General features: G+C 42.0%; 1 protein-coding gene across 11 annotated transcripts in view; it reads left to right on the forward strand.

The window, feature by feature from the left end:
* Positions 1-23,413, forward strand: part of CTBP1 (C-terminal binding protein 1) — a 1,451,962-nt gene that overhangs the window by 1,175,551 nt on the left and 252,998 nt on the right. For all 11 annotated transcript variants that reach the window (XM_069204084.1, XM_069204092.1, XM_069204101.1 and 8 more), the window contains one exon: positions 14,297-14,451. In XM_069204084.1, coding sequence (XP_069060185.1) covers positions 14,297-14,451 — 155 coding nt within the window. The remainder of the gene's footprint in view (positions 1-14,296; positions 14,452-23,413) is intronic.

Consider the following 23,413-nt stretch of genomic DNA (forward strand, 5'->3'; position numbering starts at 1 on the left):
GAAAGTGCTTCATAGGCTGAATGTTTACTCAACTGCAGCACAAAATGATTGCAATAATCGAAACCAAAGACCACAGGCAGCAGTTTCAGATTATGCAAATGCACCATGTTATGAAAATATATGGAAAAATTCAAATGTTTGAGGTAAAAAAAAAAAAAAAGAAAGTGCTGCAAGTGTCTGTAGTTGATGATTTGCATTCGTTTTGCCTTATTACATTCTTGCCACATAAACTAGTCATCACTTCAGCTCAGTGATTGCTCATCTGAGCCCAGCATTAAAATTAAATGTGCATCATAAACATTTAGACCCTGGCAGGTATGCATGCACTAAGATATGCAACCTGCAACCAAAACAATGACATACCGGCAACCCAAGGATCAAAAATTAACTTTTTGGCTCTCAGAACTGAAAAACTACTTTCAGTACCTTAAACTCTGGGCCTGATTTAGATACTCCATCACAAATGTATTACGATCCCATTATATCCTATGGTGATTGTAATACGGCGGACAGGATATCCGTTATGTTTGTAGCAGAGTATTTCATCCGCTAAAATCTAAATCGGGCCCTCCGTTTTCAAATCGTTCACCATTCAGCAACTTTTTTCTGCGAATTTGTGATACTCTTCTAAAGACTGATTCACCTCACGAGTGAGTCACGTGTGATTTGACTATGTTGGTGAGAGAGTGACGAGAAAAACAGGTCAGTAGTGTCGAACATTGTATAGGATTTCTTTTTCTCTGTGCCATTTTGTAATATGGAATTAATCTGTAATGGAAGTGGAGAAAAAGCAGGTCTTAAAATGATATTTCTCTGGTGGTGATTAAATTCCATTGACTTGCGAAAAACTGTGTCCGGATGGTTATCGCTTTAGCTTTTGAAACCTCCAAGGATATCCATCAATCCTGCTATCAACTAATCACAAACTGTGTTTTTAAGAGCAAACGTTGGATGTTCAAGAGACTATTATTTAGGTTACATTTCAGCCTCCATTTTATCTTATTAAAGGCGGTGGTAAGCTTGAGAGGTGAAAACGCACATTTAGCAACGCAACAAATGTGCTTGTTTTCCAGTAATGTTTCCTGTTTCGCCTTCAGGAGGGGACCAGGTTGTTCATTATGTTGCCCATACATAAAAGCCTGTATGTTATATTGCAAAAGCAGCCCCGTTTATATTTTCTTTTTTCTTTGATAGGCAAACTTCCGAGGCCTCTGTTATATTAAAAAAAAAAAAAAAAAAAAAAGTTCATTTGGGTCTAATTTAGACCATAAAACGCCGATAAATAACTACATCATAAAACCATTTAAAATTCTCAACATTTAGATAAAAAAATACAATCACTTAAAACATTACATCAGTGCGGATCAATTCATGTAGTTTCGTCTAATGTTCAGTGCGCATCTGATATAATTCAAGACAGTCATACCTAATTCAACAGAACCAAGTTGCTTTAAAAAGAATAATGCTAACTGGTGTTGCCTGATATTCGCAGATTTCAATATAGGACATAAAAACCTTTTTATGAGGCTTTTGTAAAGAGCACAGTATAACCTAAAGTGCATCGTGGATTGTGAGGTAGTATTATTAAAGAGGCATTTTGAGAGCATCCTGAACCAAGAACCCTGGACAGGAAAATACTCTGTAAGCTCATTATAAGTAAGTGTACGTAGTGAAAAATATTATCAACGACACTAGGGTTAGCTCATTAAAGCCAAACACATCTAAGAAACAAAAGGTGGTCTGTAGTAGAACCGCCCTTGCTTTCATTGCAATCCTCTTTTTGTTTCCATGTGAACAGAATCTAGGATGTGAAAGAAACATTCAAGTCCAGCTATTGTTTCTGTGCCATCGAAAGGAACAAAGAACTAATGTAGTGCCCCTTGCCGACTTAATTTCACATGCACACAAAAAGAGGACTGTAATGAATGTTCACCTGCAGCTCTGTGCATGTCAAGTGACTGGTCCTCCAGGCAGAGAGATGGAGAGAGAACAGGTAGGAAGGCAGAAGAGATGACGGGGAGAGAAGGGACTGGAATCACTATCCGGGAGAAGTGATTTGTAAAGAGGCCAAAGGGGCGAGGAGGTGGAAGCAGTGAACTCAAATAAATGGGCAACATGGAGCAAAACGTGGGAAGGAGGGTGGAGGAAGGAACGTGGAGCAACTTGTAGAAAAGAAGAGTGGGAGAAATACAGAGTGACGCAGGCTTGACAACAATGAGCATGACACACTGGGCAGTGCAAGTGCTTTGTTCAAGGTGGAACTGTGCATACAAACAGCACATACTACTAAATGGGATAGAAATAAAACACTGGACCGAATCAAGGCATGATTGACAATCTCAAGCCAATGGCTGAAAAAGACTGATTGAAAAAAAACAATATTTTAAGGAGGCAGACCCAATACCACTATACATAGTTTAGAGACAGTATATCTGTTTGAAAGCTGCTCTGTCAAAATCCACACCAACAAATTCATTGACGTTTTGAATTAACATTTTTTGTTTAAATTGAATAATCTTTATGGGGTGCCAATTGAATTCTGTTCTGTGGAATATCATGCAGAGCAATAAGTTAGTGAGGTGCCATAACCCCCAAAGGCGTCACTTTATGATGGCTTTTCCTATGCTATTGATGAGTCGAAGCACCTAAGAGTGGATCCAGGTCATTAAGGAGAGTGGTGTTGAAAGGGTCAGTGCAAAGCAGAATTGCTACCTGGTGTGAGGATTGAGAGGATACAATGTGTGTTACGTGTGTACTAATTAATTACTCATTATTTTACTTACTTGATATGAATTATTCAAAATTAACAAAACCGCTGATTGACTTTGCTGTCTCCCTTTGTTGTATACATGCGCCATTCCAACATCTTTGTGCGAGAATGGTTAACATAAAGTGTAGAACAAGGCTAGAAATGCACATGATTGCGCTTGGTAACACAATATTTAGAGACTAACAAAAACCCTCCATGATATTGGCTATTTGTGCCTCCACTATGCTCAACAAACAAGCGCAAGCCATCAGCACATTTTTGGACAAAACAATTGCAATACTAGAAGACACAGTGACTGTTGCCTCACTATCATCTAAGCTTCAATACAATGTACTCAAATATTTCACTATTAAGACACTTTCAATAGCAGTTCTAGTAACTGTTTTCTGTGCTTTTGGGCCAACAATCGTGGAAGACGTACTCCTCCTTACCATTCTGAAATGTCTCACCAGGGAAGCATTCACACTAATATTTAAGAATTTCAAAACCTCTCGCAAAAGTGCAGTTTTCTGACATTATCAAATTAGAACAGACTCCCCCTATCCCTAGAACTCCAACCTCAGTTGAGCCAACCTAGCCTGCATCATTTGCATCTCTTTAACTGGAAATATGAATAGAACAATCTGAGCACTGGGAAAGCTATAATTCAAAATGTGAGTGCTGCACTGCTTGTTGCTTACAGGGGTGCTGTGCCTCTGATCTCCTCATACCTCTTGAACTTTTTGTAGCTTTTTGTCCCTCTTGACTATCAACGTTTAATTGTGTTTTTTTTTTGTTGTTGTTTTTTTTACAACTAATTGGTATCAAGGTTTGTGTTACAGCTAGTAATAAAATTGACTTTCAACAGAAATTAAATGAATCGTAAGATTTGTTATCATGCAGGTACTTCAAATCAGTTTAACCCCTGATGCGCCAACACAAAAGCATTTTTACCCATTATTGTCCAAGGGTGCCTGGGAAACATGATGATGTCATTGAAACTGGGAGGTCTGGGAGTACCCGACATACTCCATTGTTTTGAGCAACCTCACATGCAATTTTTGATCGAGTGGTGTCGGATAGAGATGGATAAACATGGCGGTATTTTATGGCCCCTTAACACCCACTAACGCTCTATGTAAACTTGCTAAGCTCTGCAGGGGTTCTAAGACTCGTGTGGATTTCCAACTCTGCAGTTATGAGGGTGACTAGAGCAACGTGAGATAAGGTCATTTTAGTAAAGAACTTTGTCCTCCCCAACCCCCTTAACCATCAATAGGAATCAAACCTCACACCGGCAAACTACTTGAGCAGATGCAGCCAGACTTCCAACTCCCTGAACCCGACCCATGTGAATTATCATCAAGTACAACACTGGGATTCTCCTAGTGGTAGTAAGGCAGATCACTGTACAAGGAAAACCGGAGGGTGCAGGGCAGTGTTATTAAGGGTGCACAAAAGGGTAAGATGAGCAAGGAGAGAATTTATATACAAGCTGCTTTTGTGCTGGTGTTAAACCCTTCAAAATACATCGGGAAAGTGTCCAAAGTTGACAACATTTTGGTAAGAGGTGTTGTTTGTGGCTGATATTATTTAGGATACTGATTTACCTGGGAGCAAAAAGTTTGCCTTCAGGGATGCCCGATTGTAAACAACTACCAATTACACAGCAAAGTGGGCAAACTCTGTTTGCAGCCAAGCATGCAAGAAGATGGTTTTCAGTTAGGCAAGAGACTTCCAACTGCAGATGACTGGCTATATAAAATGTGACATATCTCAGTGGAAAAATTGACCATATACATGCAAGATTTTGGGAGGGACGTTAAGTCCCATATGGAACCTGGTACTCTGCTTTCTGGCGACTTCATTCAGAGAATGTATGAGACTACATTGCTTCAGGGGTGCAAAACTCAATCCCCCCCAAGGTGAGCGAGATAACCAAAAGGTCACTCCAGGCCATGGTGGAGAGAGAGGCGAGGAGTGACGCTAGTCAGTGTTCCCAGCGCCCCGGTCCATAGCAAAGTCACATCACATAAATCATGACCTCAGCTGAGGATGGGTGGGAGCATTGGACGGAAGTGAAACGAAAAGTGGGCGGTGGCACTGAATGCTTCTCATGTTTCAGGGATGTTTATCCTTGAATATGGGATGCTTCGATCCTCCAGAGGGAGCAAACAGGGTTCTTGAACTGTTCTAGATAATACTGAATTACAAATCTGAATATTGAGCTTCTAACATCAGCCAAATATGGTTGATAGAGTCTAGTTTATTACAGCCCGATTACAAGATTACCGAACACCTTTGATGGAAGCAAAATATATTTCACAGCAGCCATGTTTGAAGCATAGCAGTTGACTTTGTAGCTGTTATGACTGGTAAAAATGAAATAAACGTGCTTGCATACAACAATAAACCTTTCTAAGAGAAGGCTTATTGGTGTGGATTCTGCTAGTGGCAGTAACTAACAGGGTGGCGCGTGCCGGGGGGATATGGGGAAGAATATGCACGCCCAGCAGAGAGGGATGGTGGAATTGGATTAGAGGCAGAATTCGGCCTCGGTTTTCAACCCGGAAGTGTATTTGTAAATAGGGCCCACAACCGAGTTAGCTGAATTAATAAGCACGAGCTCGCACAGAACAAGGCACTGTTATCCTTCTGTATCTAAAAAGGTATTCTGGTGGGTGGATGCACTTTAAGAAAATATTCATCATAAACATGAGGCACGTGTATTCTGAGCTTCTGATTTGAGCTTTTATCTGCCAACGCTGCTAAATAGAACCAAATCTGGTCTGGGGATATTTTAAGAATCAAAACTCTGCAACAGAAGTAACCGAGAATGCACAAACGTAAAGGATAAACGATAGTAAAGACTTGAACAGACTGACAAAAGCAATCAAACGTACCCATTTTTGTGAGCTTCAAATCACTTAAAGGAAAATTCGGAAAATTCAAAGACTTGTTTTTACTTCAAATCTTGATAGCACTTTTTTGCTCTTGGGAGTTTTGTTGCACAGCACGATTTAAAATTACATAACTGTGATATGAAGAAAAGAAAAGTGTGGTTTCTTAGAGTGCTCATCATTTACATGGTCTGGCCCTACTCACTAATTTCCATCCTCACCAAACCTCCCTTAACAGCAGGGTCAAAGGAATTATGGTATTCTTCGCCCGCCGGGCTTTTAGCATAATTATAGATTTGACACATGATCCATCATCTGCTGCATGGTCTATTGATATTAACGAAATAGAAAATTGTTTTTCGCTCAAACAGATCAAACGTTGCTAAACAGATGGCATGGCGACACCTTCCTGTGCACTGTAAGGCCCTTCAAAAGGTTAAGGTGTCACCTTTCATTTACTTATTTTTGAATGTGGGTGTTAAATTGGTACTAAAACGGGAATCATTTCGCAGACAATATTAACGTGTAAAAATGACAACATTATTGAAGTAATATTATCAGAAAATGTACCACCTAGTTTGCCTTTTCTTGCTGCCTGATTTAGTCAACTCTGCCACATAATTTGGTCCTTTTCTGCTGTATAATTCCAGTGGCCCTGCTTATCAGAATATGTCGTCCATTCGGCCCTGGTAGCACTTCACTCAGAGCAGTATACTCTCAGCTTTCCCAGTGTCTGCTGCTGGGCACAGTGTGCATGTATCACAAGGAATCCATGCTGGAAACCAGCTTTGTCTGAACTTAATGGTCATTATGTGCTCAGGTGCCCACCATGTTTAAATTCAGCAGTACTGCCTGTGGGCCTCAAACAAAGCCCAGGTTATTTCGGTGAAACTCCACTCCTGCCTGCTGAAAACACCACGAGTCCTACAGGAAGTGTATTACTCATGGTCTCAATTCGACACAAGCCTGACCGTAAAATAACCGCCAGTTCAGGCACCACTCCTTTCCAAATACAGTGCGCTTCTCTTACAATTCTGCTTCTCCAGAGCGGTTTCCTCTTCTGCTTGATCCCTTGCGTGTCCTCACCTCATTTTCTTTTTAGCCTACTTTCCACCTGTTCACTGCCTTGAAAATGTTTTCTTTGTTGGATAATCCCCACCTGTGTCCCTCCTCCCCTCCCCTATTCCTCCGTGTTTCTTTGTTGGCTAATCCCCACCTGTGTCCCTCCTCCCCTCCCTTATTCCTCCCTGGCCCATTACTTTTTAGGTTGCAGCCTAAAAAATAAAGAGATTTGGGGAACTTTAAGAAAGTTGACCTAGGAATGCATTCCGCTTGTTGATTATCACTGGGGTTATTGTAGGTAACTCACACATTCTGACTTTACATTTGCTAGCCTTATTTGCTTTAGGCTCTCCAGGTTCACTTTTTTTCTCCTCCTTTGCATAAACCGTGTTTTCTGTTTCCTTCCACAAACTGCTATTGCTTAAAGGTCTTTAAATCTTGTTCTTATCTTGTCACATTTTCTGTGCATTCAAAGACCAAGGTCAAATGTCAGGCGCGGTCTTCCAAGGACACTTGTTTACTTTTCTTTCTCTGTCTTCAAAGTGAGAGGATTTATGCAACAATTTTGCTGGATACTGAAAGAGTAGGAAAGAGTTTTCTTTCTAGCACACAACAGCATTTAAATGAACTGTGTAAATATTTCAGAATATATCAGAATTATGAACGCACAAATGAAGCACATTTTTTGTTATTTCTCAAGTGTGTTGGTAACAAATACTTTTATATGATCAAAATGAATCAAACTAGGTGATGCAATTTCCACACATTTTTGTCTGTGCACTGTATTGTTTTAATAGTAAAACTATATGTGTGTGCAAATGTAATGGTTATTTCAATTGAATATGTGTTGTCTGTAATGGCAGTGTGCTACCTCACGATGAATACTCCATTCTATGCCATTGCACTTTTGTCTCCACCACCCCCACACCACTGAACTCTACTCGCCACAACTCCACTTTACATTACTCCACAGCACTCTGTACCACTCCAATGTACGCCACTTCACGCTATGCCTCTCTACTCACCCTGTATAACTTTACTCTATGCCAATGTACTCTTCGTCACTCTACTATACAGCATTGCTCTCTTCACCACTGCATTCCACACCTCTCCAGTCTAGGCCACACCACTCTACTTTCCACAACTCCACTCTACGCCATTGAACTCTGCGCTACTCTGCAACCCTGCACTCTCAGCCACTGCACTCTATGCCAAAACATACACCAATGCACTTTACTCTGTAACACTCGACTCTGTGCCCCTGCACTCTACACCAATCCACTGTACGCCACTCTAATCTAGTCTGCACCACTGCACTCTGTGCCACATTGCTGTACGCCATTACACTCTGCCACTCTACGAAACTGCACTCTAGCATTCACCACTCCACTCTAATCTAAAGCAATCTACACCACTGCACTCTGTACCACTCTACACCACTCCACTCTTAACCATTGCACTCTCCGCCAATGCTACTCTTTGTTACTTCACTCTACACCACTGTACTATATGCCACTGCTGTCTGACACTGCTCCCCTCTACACTACTGCACTCTGATAGTACTCTGCAACATTGCAGTCTCTGCCGCTGAACTCTATGCCACCCTACTCTGCACTACTCCACTCTGCGCCACTGCACTCCATGGCACTATACTCTACACTAGTCTATGCTACTCTACTCAGCACCACTCTATGCCACTGTCTATGATGACACTATACTTTACACTTCACTCTACGCCACTTCACTCTAGTTTGTCACCCTACTCTGCACCACTGAACTCTTCTGTGCACCACCCCACTCTTCTGTGCACCACCCCACTCTTCTGTGCACCACTCTAATCTGCGCCACTGCATTCTATGATGCTGCATTGTACTCTGCTGAATTCAATGCTACTGCACTCTATGCCACTCTACTCTGCAGCAGTCTACTCCAGTGAACTCTAACCAGTCCACTTAACTTTATGCCACTCCAGTATATGCCGTTCTACACGACTCCATACTGTACCACTCCAACACAGGACACACACTGCCACTCAACTATACAACACCCTACTCCATTCTTCACCATTCCACTCTATGCCACTAACTTTTAGCCATGCTGAACCGCAACCACGCTGGTAAGCAACATGACAAAGCCAATAGCTTTTACATAGGAGAGACCTATTGGCTGTGCCAATGCTTGTGATACCTGCTGCCTATCTGTGTGCTTCCCTCCCCCTCTGACCTCACGGCTTGCTCTGCCTCCATTGCACTTCCTTTTCCTGCAGATGTGGGCCTGGTCTTTTCCACTTCATCTCTGCTACGTGATCCCCTTGCATGTGTGTTTTATACTTCTGTTTCTGTTCATATGTGCATGCGTGCGCGTGCAGAGCTGTACGTTCTTGGTACTGAATACTTAAGTAAATGGGAGGTCACACGATGCCCTTCCTTATAAGCGTCATATCTCAATTAAAATGCACATAACAGTTGAGTATTGTTGTCTAACGCTTTGCACAATATGCTTTGTATAAGATCTGCAGCATTTCATTCACCAGGCACAAAGCCAGATCTTGCTTTAAAGTACCAACACATACAACCACAGACTTGCACAACTGGACTTTGCCTGCGTTAGCATATTAAAGCCGGGCCTAATGGCCAATGCTTGTAAACATTTTTTTTTTTTTTTTTTTTTTTAAGGGGGTGACTCCTCGCTCTTTTTAATCAATGTTGCCTCTTTAAAAGAACTACACAGCATGCTGTATAGCACTACTACATATACATTACACTTAGTTACATATTACAGCAAGTTAAGAGATGAGACATTGGAAGACTAGTTATTACTACCAGGCATTATTTATGGTCAAGGGTAGAAGCCTCGAGTAGACCCACTTCTCTGGGATGCAAGATAAGCAACTAAATTGCAAGAACAAATCTCCTGTTGAGTGTTTTCTTGGTGATGTTGGTATTGTATAGGTGTGGGTGTAACTTGAGTAATTTACTGTGGTGTAATTACAGGAAATTACAGTAAAATTATAAGCAATTACGTGAGGAGCATAACCCGGCATTTAGCGATATTTTCTTACAGTAAAATTCGCCCTCGTCTCAAGGATGCATTTTTGCACTAGAAATACAGTGCTAAATGCAACACAACTTGAACAGTAGCAGCTGCTTGTGCTCTGTTCCTGTGCTTTTGCTGTAGGCTTTTTTGCTCCAAATTATCCTAAATGTGTTAATTTTGTGTCACAAGAGTAATACACAATTACACTTATCGCTCCCGCATAATTCAAATCTTCTCTAGGCCTAGTATTGTACAAGGGTTTGGAGATGGTAAGGAAGTGAACTGATTTTGTTTGTGGTTAGTTGTGATGGGAATCCACGTACTTTCAATTTTGGATCTCGGCTGGTTTATTGCTGTTGTGTGCTTCTTGGGATCCGCGTCAGGTCAGTGCTCAATATCGGCACATGGAGGGCTAAGAAACATTTTAGGCAGATTTGTTTGTTATTTGTGTGCCCTGTGAATAGCTGAATGGCTTAATGGCAGAAAAGTAGAACTCTTTCCTGTTACACATACTGAGAGAGGAACTCTGGGTATAAATCGACATCTGCATCTGGGGTGCTGATTTTGATAACTTAAAACTGATTAGAAATTATATCAGTGAGTCCAGTATTCATCAAGCGCATGTTATTAAAGGGTTGATCCAAGACTGTCACAATCCAGTGGCGGAATGGCTTCTAGGGAAACATGAAGTACCTTTAATCTTTATGTCCTAAAACAGTTTTTGGTGTTGGAGTGTACCCAGTCAAGTGGAGCCAAGCCTATAACTGGTTTAGCCAGTACCCAAAAGGCCTTAAAAATTAATTCACCGGCCATGGATTTTACAGATTTCTAATTGACTATCAGTCCCTGTGCGGCATATTTCTATTTTCTTTTCTCCTTCTGATTAGAATACATTCAGTAATAGTCTAGGTGATTCCTGGTGCTATTTGAGACCGTTTTATTTAGTTTCAAGAGTTATGAACTGTAAGTGTGTAAATGAAAGTTTACAAAGTTGAAAAAAAATGTAGGTTCTATGACTGTTGTTGATTTCACGCCTTAATTTAAACTGTGTAAAATGCAATGAAAACCACTGTTTTGGTCAGAATTTTCAGTTTGGTCACATCAGGTGTGAAGACGGTAAAAAGATAGACTAATGAATGTGAATTCAACACTGAATTTATGGTTTAAAATGTTTTAGTTCAACTGTATCAGATAAACTACACCACGGAGCTCAAATTACAAAACAATATATGCCCAAATGCTGATAATTAACCCAGCCAACGTCATACACCATAAACAGATTTTTTTCCTAAGGAAAATGTTTGTCTGTCCACATTCATCCATGATGGGCTCAAAAAGGAAAGGGAAAGGAAGAGGCAAAGCAGGGAGGCATAGAAAAGGAAACACAGACACAGTTCACCACTTACACTTCATCCTTTAAAATCCACCATTACCCTCCTCCCGGAGAAGAATACTGGTTGCGATTGTCAGGACCCCACTAATCCATGCTACGCCAGCAGTGCCGGCCACGCACCAAAATAACTCCAGTTAAGCCGAGCTCATTCTGAGTGTGCCAGTAAATAATTCAGGAAGGCTTTTGCAGATTTTGATTTAGTAAAAGCATAGCACTCCCTGTGGTGCTCCCATCTGAACTGCACTGGTAAACCCACTGAAGTAGTCAAACCCCTCCCCTTCGTTGCCCCCTTCACTGCCGGTAGTTGTCTCTTCCTTTGTAGTGTATGTGGAGGCAGGTCATGAAAGAATAGAAACCCTATCTACCCAATGCAATATTCAACACATCGCTGCTAATACATTTTCTTCCTGAACTTTAGAAAGCACGAGGAGGCCACCTTCACCACCTCACTTGCAGCACCACGATCTTCACGGTTGTCCCTCAGACTCTTCGAAGGCAGTCTTTATGCACATTTCACTTGGTCTGGTCCAGCCTGGAGGGCCAGCAATTGGCACATTATTTTGTCCATTACTTTGTCAAATGACTGTTCAGATTGACCAGAGGATACCCAGCACCTTGATTTGATCTCCTTCCTCTTGTCAAGAAACTACAGCCTGGCATCCAATTTCACTATGCCTTTTATTGCATCTTTTGAAGGAGAGCAGATTTTTCACTGTGGCTTGATGCATAGCGGTCTGTTTCTCTGCTATATTGATTGACTTTGTGTGCTCCTTTTTCCAGGTCTTGCTCAGCATCCTTTATTCTCCCTGAACACCCCCGCTCCCTTCTCCTCCAGCTTATGCTTCATCATTCCCCTGCTGCCTGAGTGTTTGTCATTTTAACAATTAAATCCGCTTATAAATTGGTCATAGTGTCTAATAGGGTCTTTCACCGTTTGGGAGTTCTGTGTACTCTCTCTGCCCTATCCACCAGTGTATGCCTCTCTTCCTTCTTGTGGTTTCCATCTCCGGCACAAATCATTTCTCATTGTTTTCCTTCCAGTCGGTCATGGAATCCTCTTGGTTGGGAGGCCAGAGGCTAAATCTGTGTTCAGTTCTGGGTCAGTCCTTCAAGGGCACCTCAAGCTGGGCAAGGGTCCTTTGGTAGCGTGAAACGCAGTACAACTTCTCCCCACCAGAGCTCACCATAACAGCTCCTTTAGCTGACTCCTCCCCCCGGACATCCCAGGGCAGCTGAAATTAACAACCCCAGCTGCTCTGCCTCTGCACATCTTCTGGCTCCCTCACCTCTGCCACAGGGTTAGAGCTGGGCCTGATGCTTGCCGGCTGCCCCTTCATCTCAAAGGGGACAGGACTTTATGGCGCTACCACAATTGTCTTTGCCTTGCCCTTTGTGCAGTGGCCACCAATGCAAGGAAACGCTAAGGAGTGGGAGACCCCTCCTGGCTGGACCGATAAGGCCTGCCAACTACAGCGATCACCAGCAGCGTTTCCAGCCTCTTGGAAGCAGCTCCTCGGGACACATTAACGGGCGGAAGTAATTGGCGCCAAATGGGAGCCTGGGATTGTGCGGCACATTGACCTTTTGTCGACCACAGCTCCTGCCCCCACACTTACTTCAGTGAAAAAAGCACACACGAATGCTTTACTCATTACAGATATTCAGAACCATACAGGTAACCCCAACAGGTTAAATCTGCAAGCTATCCATTCTGGCTTTGCAGGCAGTAGATGACACGTCACACAGATAGAGCCACGTAGTTCTTTCAGTGGTTAATTTTGCACACAGTAATGTAGCGCGTGACCTGCGGCACGGGTATGTGGTGACAGGTGGGTTCGAGGTGAACACGTTTAAATTCCTTGAGCACCTCTGAATGCTGTATTTTGTCATCTGATTTTGGTCCAATTTGCATAGCCATTACCGACGTCAGCTTGCAGCCGCGTTCTGCAGTTTGCTGAATAGTTAAGGTAGTTAATTGTTTAAGTCTCTGACAAGATTGCAGTAGTAGATTGGACTTTGGTAACGGCTTGAGTTTTCTGGAAATGCCAACTTGAAGCTGTCGTTCAATTAAAATGCCACAGGGGAGGCACTTTGAAAGCTGATGCGTGCACTTCCGGAACAAGCCAGTCAAGGCTGAAGCTAACGTCTTCTAAATATGTACTTTGGTGCTTTTCAGCTGTTATTGATACATTGATAGAGTTAATGATTTCGGACCCTTGTGAGGCTTTCATGCTGCACGATATTTTTTCGTTCGCTTGCACGTTTTTTTGGAAGTACTAATTTCAAATTTATATTTAGTGATGTTTTAATTGAACTTCCAATTCCAAAGCTAGTAGTGAACCCATTGAGACTTGCTGAGGAACAAAAGAAAGAGGTTATCGCTGGCCTTCCCAGTGCCTTTTGTGTATGGGAATGGACCATGTTGTTGCCAAACTGATTTGGGGACAGTTTTCACCATCAGCAGGATCCCTGGGGCGAGGTCTGTGTGTATTCACTAGAGTTAGTCACGCTGTAATTTGTTTATTTGTAGAAGGCGTTCAGGAAATTATGATGGGATGAGTCGGTGACAAATGAGCCTTTTAGTGTCGGGTATTGGTTGCGTGGCGTCCCAGGAATGTATGATAGTTTAGTGATTTAATTGATGCACTCATTGCAGTTCTTTTCAGAAGTTCGGTCATTCTGTTGATTTGTGCTTAGTTTGTTACAAGAAGAAGCTAGGGACAGGTCACCTGAAATATGTGACTTTTTTTTATATTGGTAGTAAGGCCGTTACAGAGTGATATCGCCAAGCGACCTGGTTGCGTGGTAAGCATTGATGGCAGGGCCAGAAACCTCTCTGTTTGTATTACACAATATTCTTCCCGTTTGCCTAAGGGGATTATTACATCCTGAAAACAAATACGTGTGAATTGCTGTTAGTATGATGTGAGTTTTCAAGTGCCAACGTTGCATATACCACCCGTCACTGTTGTTAAGTGTGGCTTTCTGACTTGACGGAATGTTGTTTCACATTAAAAAAAAAATGTTCTTGAAAAGAGAAGATGCAAGTTGTTAGCCATTGTTCTAATAATCACACATCCCCCCCCCAGTGCCCCAGGTACTGGATTGTTGTCGGTTGCAACTACAGCGCCTCATATTGTCTGATCTCCATTACAGGTATTCGACCTCCGATAATGAACGGGCCCATGCACCCGCGCCCTCTGGTAGCCCTGTTGGATGGCCGGGACTGTACGGTGGAAATGCCTATCCTGAAGGACGTAGCCACCGTGGCGTTCTGTGATGCTCAGTCCACACAAGAAATTCACGAAAAGGTAAGGCTGACACTTGACGTCAAGAATTGCTTTGGTTGAAACGTCTAGGTTAGATTCTTTACAAGCAGGGCATGTTGAAGTGTCTCTAGCAATCACAAAATCAGGTTCATATTTGATTTTTGTATAGCCTGTCTTTTAAAAATGTGTTATGGTAGGCAAAATGGCCTTATCAAGTGTGCAATTCTGTATCAAGTACTGTCGGTATTCCAGTGCTCTGTGGGATTCACTCCGCACATATTTCTCTCCAATTATCTGCTGTTTATCTGCAGGACAATTTAACGCTTTTCAACAGCAGCACGTCACGTGCCGCACCTTTGCCAGCTGTGTCATGCCACCTGGTACTATCACGCCTCAGTATAGTGTCCTTTGTTCTGACGTCAGTGAAGGACAACGTTTCCATTCATGCTTTTAAGTGCCCAGTGTTTGCATAGGCAGAAACATGTTGGCCACCTACATTGGGTTGAATTGTGTCCCTTGTTTAACCCCTGCCTTTAGTGAACATGAATAAACACTTGTATAAGTCCACCAAGAAATAGGTTTAACTGTTGTTTTTGAGTATTCTCTGCGCCACAGACTCACACCTACGACCTCTTCCTGACGAAGCCATCTCCCTAACTGCTCCCCACCGTTTCACAGAAGACTGTACCTCGCATCGCTACCATTCCTAATAGTGGTGTGAGACCAGGCCCTATGATGCAGCATGACTTCTCTGAGTGGATGAGGACTTCCCTCTTTTAAACTGAAAAGTCAGATTATAGGCACTCGAAGAACATCATATGTCTGCACATTCCTCTTAGAACATTTATGTGTCATTGCAACCTAATTGTCACCCAGGGTAAGACTCCTGCTCATGAGAAGGGTGGAGGAGGCAGGGAGAGAGCTGGTTTGGCTGTTGGGAGTTGGCCATGTGCTGTCCGGAAGATCTTAAATAGATACATTTTATAACTCCGTTGTACTCTGTGTTGTTCCTTACAGCACGTTTTTGGTGAGTAGGGGTAACCCACTTCTCTGGACAGCACCTGTACAACAGTTTCTGATTGAACGAAGATCCTTACAAAGAATATTTGGGCACTTCGTATAACTATGTGCAGGTATGAGTTGCGCTCATTATCTTTCATCCCAGCATAATACCCCTCCCCCCCTCACATTTACCAAAAGGAAGAGGAACATTTGAGAGTTAAGGATGAAGTATTAGGCCCTTTAAAAGCACATGGGCTCACTGTTAAAGAAGACAAATGCTGTTTCATGGTGCCATAGGTGGAGTATTTAGGACATGTTCTGTCTGTGGGAGGCAATCAGGTGGAGTCCAGAACCTGCAAATAAAGACCAGATAAGGTCTTTTTTGGACCTCTGCGAGTATTATTCCAGGTTCACAGAAAATGTCGTGTTCCAAACTGAACCACTCAAAAATCTATTTTGCAAAGGTGAAAAGGACGATTGGAGAACGGTTGAATGTGAAGCATTTGAAGGACAGAAGAGACTATTTGTGGAGGCTCCTGCGCTTAGTCGGTTCAGGCATGATGTAATGTCCATTGTGACAGTAGAGGCTAGTGGTGTGGGGCCGTTCTTTCCCAAATGGTTGAAGGAAAGGAGTGTACAATAGCTTTCGCTTCAAGGAGTTTATCTCCAGTGGAACTGAATTACATTACCATAGAAAGAGAAGCATTGGCATGGGTGTGGGCAACTAGACATTTTGTGACATACTTGTGGGAAAAATAACTTTTCCTCATCACAGATCATAAGCTTCTAGCATACCTGCTGTCGGAGGAAAAATTGAACAAAGCAAGTCCCAGATTGGTGAGACTTCTTGCAAGAATGTATGAATTCAATTTTTTCTATTAGTTACAGTCAGGAGATGAAGTAGTGGAGTGTGTGTTTGGCAAAGGAACAGGATTGTGGCTACTGGTGAAGTGGTGGTGTTCCAGGAATGGGAAGAAGGTGCTGTGGTGACAATTGCCAAATTAAGTTTAAAAAAATTCATCCTTGACGGTTGGCCCAAGAAAAGAAATGAGTGACATTTTTAATCCCTATTCTAAGATCAAAGAGGAATTGCCCATAGATGGTGAACTGGTGCTGCATAGCAATCTTTTGATTCCTCCAAGTACTCTTAGAGCAAGGGTGGTAAAATTGACACGTCATGGCCAAGTAGGAATGATTGGCACCAAGAAAGTGGTACGCAATTTTTCTTGGTGGCCAATATGGATAACAAAATTGAGCTGATAGTTGGAAAGTGTAGTGGTTGTAGTCAGGCTAACAAATCTTTACAGGGGTATAAAACTATCTTATGCCCGGTTGAAGTACCCAGTGGTCCGTGGGAGAAGCTAGGCATGGCCTTTGTGGGACCAGTATATGATTTACCTGCTGATTTCAGATATGCATTAGTAGTCGTGGACAACTTTTCGAGGTGGTAGAGTGCCAATTTATGAAGGAACTCAATACTATGGCTGTTGCTAAGTTCTCCTCCGCTCTTTTCAGGAAAGAAGGTTTTCACCAAACAATAGTTACAGATAGTGGTGTACAATTGGAATCTGAGGCAGTGCAAATGTTTGTCGGTTGTCTTGATATTAAATCTTTCTGACACTCTTGATAACCCACAAGGGGATGGAAGGGTGAAAAAGTGGGAAGTGGTAGCTGAAGCACCCAGAGTAACCTCTTAAGGGTTTGGTGATGGTGAGTATAGTATGGTATGGTGAGTATAGGAGACTGAAGCGACTTAGGCAAAGATCCAAGCCTGGTTTAGGAATCGTAGGTGTTGGGTAATCAAGTGTCATACATGGTGAAGTGTCGAAACTTTTGGTTTGGGTGAACAGGCCATCAGTGGAGTTCTCTAATGTCTGTGAAGGTACAATGAAATAAGCTGAAACTTGTTTTTGCACTTTTGTTCTTTCCAAGCATTGCACCTATTGCAAGTGATGTCTGACAGTGCTGAATATCTACCTTGGTTTCAAGACCATCCATCACTGACCTGTGTTTCCATGTGCATAGTACCCAGGAGCAGTCTCACCTTTGATGGCACCACCTGTGTTTTATGCAGATCACACTACAGTATGCTGAGTAAGATAGGTATCCCATTTTCATCAACCTTATTGTGATGATTGGTAGAAATACCAGCTTAAGCTCTACACGTGTACCCAGCCATCTGTGGGTTTAAGAGCTTAAGTCTAGAATCTCATGGAAACAGGGTGATTAATCCTCTGATATCTTTTCACTGAGGTATGTATGATTGTTTTATGGTGTGAGTAACATGGCAGCTAATGTCCAAGGGAATTTTTTTCTCATAAAGGCCCAAACGTGTTCTATACAGCCATAGAGGAACCTTGTACAGGCTTGAGAATCATTAGTTAGGCTTCAGTAATGCAGTCCCGCCTCTCTGTCCTTTAATTAGAAAGACAACAACCCCTATGCTTGAATGCACAGTATTCTTTTTTCATAAGGGCGGGAGTAACAAAGGTCATGCTTTAGACCAGTGGTTCCCAACCTGTGGTCCGGGGACCCCTGGGGGTCCGCGAAGCCTTCTCAGGGGGTCCGCGAGAGCCTAGAAAATTAAAAAATATTAACAAATATTGATAAATTAGGTCCCCAGCTTCCAGTAATGACTCAGGCGGGGGTCCCCGGATTCCCATGATGATTCAGTGGGGGTCCCTGGGTTCCATTAATGTTAAAGTGGGGGTCCACAGAAATCAAAAGGTTGGGAACCACTGCTTTAGACAAATATATGCTTTCCCTTGACAGTACCATGCGTTGAGCCTTCCCTGGAAGTGTCACAGTTTTCTAATTTAGCACTATTGATGGCCATGCATAGGAAGCAGGTGTTCCCCATTCATATAATTGGTATTGCATTTTACACCCAACTGTAACATTTATTATGTTGCCTCTGGCAGGAAAAACACTACAGTCTTTTGTTTTTGCTTGAGTAGGGTGCGAAAGTCCTACGTACTGTGGACATGATGTTTGACTGTTCTTGGGGATTTGCTTATGTTGCCTATTTCTGTCCCACAGCAGACACTTAATTTAATAATTATTCTTTTGCCTACTCATGAGTTCTGATATACGGCTAAAATCACCACACTCCAGTATGGATTGTAAATCCTGTTTGAAGATAGGCTTCAATTTATGGACGGACACATTGGGGATGCTATTCCTCAGAGGAGACAGGGCTTGCTGATATTTGTTTTCTCACTTGAAATCTGGAGATCATGGCGTGTTATTTCCCTCAAAAATCCATCTTCCAAATTCTGCTGTCAGAATGGTGGTGATAATTACACATAATTAAGTGCAACTCCACAATTTTCAGTGTGGTGGTGACTGCTGACAGTGTGCCACATGCCTACAGCATGCACAGCCACTGTCCTTTCAGCATGGTAATGCCATGTAAATGCTTCCGTACAAATCCATTCATACCCAGAATTGGTGCCACTTCCTGTCCACATCAACAATAAAACCGCTTAAAAAGGGCACAGAGATCATGAGTGTTGACGTCCTCTGCTGGTAGAGTCTTGCCTCACATTCTCAGAAACGCCTTTATGTGCATGGTACTGCATACAAGTATTCAGCTTGCTACGTGTGCTTATGGGGGCTGTTGAGAAATAGAGTGCAGTTAAGGCTTTACCATCTTTGTAATCTAGAAATGTGGGTAGGAAAGGCTAATGCATTTGAATAGACCTACGAATACAAGAGTCAATACTTTCCCAGAACCCAACCCGCAGTTGGCTTTGAGCATGCTGGCATCACAGCGCAAGGTAATGAAGAGCAGACAGGTTTCAGAAGGTAATACTTGGAAGTTGTATAAATTAGTGACATTGCAGCAGCCAGGCACTCTTCATCCCTGCCTGGTGATAAATAAGTAGATTTTCCACATGGTATCTTTTCAACTCTTCCTTCATAAAAAGCACAAATACTTAACCTGTAACCAAGACTGCTGCTTCCCTCGTCCATGAAGTCTGTTCGAGAAAATATTAACTAACCTCTTCTGTTTATTTAGCTATTTATTTTGGTGGTTTATCTAGAGATCAAGACCCTGAGCCGTAGGTGATAGAGCCCTTTACAACAGGGTGCAATAGTTACTAATGCATGTGGAATCATTAATTTAGGATTTTCATCAGGGTTTTCTTTACAAGTGTGAGAAACATTAACAGTGTTCGCTTTCAGGCTGCAAATGAAGTTAGTATGAGACTGAGAAAATTATGTTTGAGTTCTCTGTTGAAAGTGGAGGTCGAAGTAGCTTGTTTAAGATGTATCAAAAGAGGATTTAAAATCTTGCATGCATTTGAAGATGGCAATCTTTCTAAATTGGGGGTGCTGCAACTTGAGTATGCTTTTGACGTCTTAGACTTCATATATCCAGTGGAGATAGAATCCTAAGACGCAAAGTGATGTACCATGGATAGCAACCTAAGTATGCAAGTGAGGGTTGGTGCCCTTAGAGTTTTTGTTTTCAAAATAAGATAGGCTGCTATGTGAAGGACCACCTTGAAGTGGGGCTAGGGAAGACTTGAAAATGCCTGTTAGGAGAACATTTCGGCAGTAATTTCTAAATATAATGTGGGCTTGTGCAACCAACTTAAGGTCTTGCCGTGGAAGGGAGTGCTTCAGATTTTGGAGTAGGTTTAAATGCAATTTGATGCTTCTATTCACTTCTTTGACAAATTTGAAAAGTCCAGCACGAAATGCCAGGGAGCAGGGTCAAGACTGATTTGCATATGGCTGGGTTTAAACTGGGGTGGCGTGGTGAGCAAAAAACAATGGCTTAAACCCAGATCTGTGACTGTGGGTGAATGTTTGATTTGTTCAGCATAACGTTCATCATCTGTTCTTTTTGCAATAAACTGAGAAGGACAGGGGAAATAGTTTACTTCATCGACGAGGCGAATAGTGTCAACTAAATGTTTAAAGAGAGCACTTGAGCATTTCTTTTTATATACTATACACAGAGACACACAATATATAGAGTTAGCTTCCTCAACACATGAGAGAAAAAGTGTGCATAAACATGGTCAAAAAGTAACAAGGATGTACGTTTGCATTATCTCATAGTGCTGGTCTACGGCTCTTATAAAGTTGTGGAGAAAGTGCAGAGGAGTTTTTCTCAGTACATTGATCAGAATAGACAGAGGTTGGTAGCCTCCTAGAAGATGAACTTTACAAGTGTAATCTTCTAATCTAATTGCATGGTAGTACACCTTTTCGGTTTCTTGTAGAGGAACCTGAGGCATTTCCTGTGTCCGTAGCTGTCCAGCTTTTTAGCGTTAAATTTCTCGAGGAGCGGTTGTACACATGCAAGCATAAGATAAATTGGAAGAGAGTCATGATTATAGGATCTGTTTATGACTTGCATCCATAAAGTGGAGAGGTCTTTTGATGGTGTCCTGGAAAAGGTGGTGGGATGGGGTCTGATGTGAAATTCAATGGTTTAGAGTTAACAATGACTTCTTCTAATGTATCTGTGGAAATGGGTCTGAAAGCGCACTAGTTTGGCAGGATTTTTTTGTGGTCTTGTTACTTTGTATCAGTGAGAGGTGATTTTCTTGCAATATCATGGCTATTTGCCGTGATCATATAGAAATGGGAGGCTAAGTCACTGCATTTAGATTCTTTGAGGGGAGGTGGGGCTGAGTGGTTTGTTGCTGCATGGCCTTGAAAAATAGTTTGCTCCGTTTAATGCCTTCTTAGGGATCCTTTTTTAGAAACAAGGATTTGGTGCAGTAGGGAACTTGCTCACATGATGTTTTGTCAACTTTGAGGCAGTGGGAGGTTGTGGGGGATTATTTGCATCTCATTTTAGAGCTTTGGAAAGTTGTATAGCATTGTTTGTCATCATTGAACCAATTTAAAGTTTTTTTTTTTTTGTTTTTGTTTTTTTGGGTCTCTTGAGCAAGTTTGTCCATAATCCTAGAATACCCATGAATATAGAGCTGTACTGAACATGAGGTGTCAAAGATGGGTTCTTGTGATAGTTTTACGGAACGCATCCTGGAGGCTAGCTTTGTTTGCAGATTATCAAACTTCCATCCTCTCTAATCTTTTGTGAAATAAAAACATATTGAATGTATTTAAAACATGGCAAAAAGCTGGATGTGGCAGAAGGTAAGCGTGCTTTGGAGACGTATCAGATGATGAGCAAGTGTAGTTTTGCTTCCCAGAGAGAAGTCATGTTTGAGAGGAGGCCAAGTAACAACAGCAACACTGCACAATGATAAACAACATAGGTTGGCTCCATAGTCTAAGGCGAAAAGCATTAACAGCCCTTAAAATAAAACTTAAAACTGGCTTTTAAGTGCCATGAAATGTTCTTAAATAGCTCAGCGTCTTCTACCCTCAAGTTTGGTTGTGTTACGTTTAGCTTTAATTTGTCGCTTTTACTTTAACCTGAAAAGAGGAACTCTAATTGAAATATTCTATATGTTGGTGTAGGTTTGTCTTGTGCACAGTACATGCTTTATCCCATTCTCATGCACATTTAAATAAACAGATCCAAAAATACTGGACCGAAAGGCGTTTTTAATATTCTAAAACCATTTTTGTAAAATTAATTTGGCTTTAATGTAACTAAGACAGCATTGAAATCTTTGTTGTGAAGTTCATATTTGGCAGCTACAGCCTGAAGGAGGCTGTGTTTTAATGTATTTAAATAATTGTTTTGCACCTTTAGGTAACTCACAAAAAGTGATTATGCCTGGATCGATTTACATCTTCCAACAGTCGCCATTTTAAAGTTAGATACACAAGTCAGCAACGAACCCACAGACACTGTGCCATTGCTTATTCACCGCCACCCCCTATAAGTATGTCTGCTACCTATGCTAACAAGACTCTACCAGGCTGCCAAGGTACCATCAGAGGAGATAAATGGCTCTGCAGAGGAGCCCGAGTATCTAAAGGATTTGTGATGCAGGGTATATTTTGGAGATACATTTTCTCAAATTCATTGTATTTGGTAAGTTCTTTTCTTTCCCTTTGGACATGGGAGACGAAACCGCAGATGCAATTCAGTTCTCGGCAAGCAGCAAACCCAAACCTGCAAACTGCTGATGCTTAATGTGAAGACCCTTAGTCATGCCACGATTGCCAATAGTTTTCTGGGCTCTTGCGTCCCAATAATACCATCAAGCATTTCCCTATTTATTTATATTTATTTTTACTCCTAGGCATTCCTTGGCCAGGTCCTGTTCTGCAGCTCAAAATCTGTTACATGCATCCAAAGTATGAAGGGTTTGTTCTGTTGGGAATGCATGATTGCATCTTAGTCAAGAACCAATGCTGAACAAAATATGAATTATAAGTTATTATTATTCTGCATGATTTGTAAAGCGCATGACTATCTAACAAAGGTTTCCCAGCGCTAGGCTTAAATACGGAAGAATGTCTTAAGCCCAGGAGCCTGTCCAAGGCAAACCAGGATTAAGAGGATTCAAAAAGTTGGAACAGCCACCTTTTTAAGGATTTATTAAACAAAGAAAGTGATTGACTTTCCCTCAGCCTGGGGGGAGGATCATTCCAGAGTCTTGGTCCATTCGAAAAAGAATGCTCAACCTCCTTGGCGTGATTTCCTAATTCTTGTAATTGCAGCCAACCTCATATGACTAGAGAGCAGCAAGCGTACAGGGGCATAGTGAGACACCAAGGCTCTAAGATAGGCCAGTCCAGAACTAGAAAAGCATTTCTACATGGAGCACAGTGCCTTGAAATGCACCCAGCCCTCACTAGGTAGCCAATGTAAGGTCCTAAGCAAGCTGGCAGTTGAGTCGAATTTAGGGGGGGGTGGAACAAAAGCTAAGCAGCATCATTTTGGACCACCTGGAGGCTTTTTAACGTGTTTGCCGTACCCAGATATAGGACATTCCAATAGTCCAGTCTAGAGATGACTCTAAGGCCTGGACCACGATTCTCTGGGCATAGGTAGGGAGGCAATAGAGAATCTTCCTTAGCCACTTCAAGATGCCGAAACAAGTGATGACCAGCTTAT

The sequence above is a fragment of the Pleurodeles waltl genome, chromosome 1_2 (assembly GCF_031143425.1).
Source record: "Pleurodeles waltl isolate 20211129_DDA chromosome 1_2, aPleWal1.hap1.20221129, whole genome shotgun sequence".
In the NCBI taxonomy this organism is placed as follows: Eukaryota; Metazoa; Chordata; class Amphibia; order Caudata; family Salamandridae; genus Pleurodeles; species Pleurodeles waltl.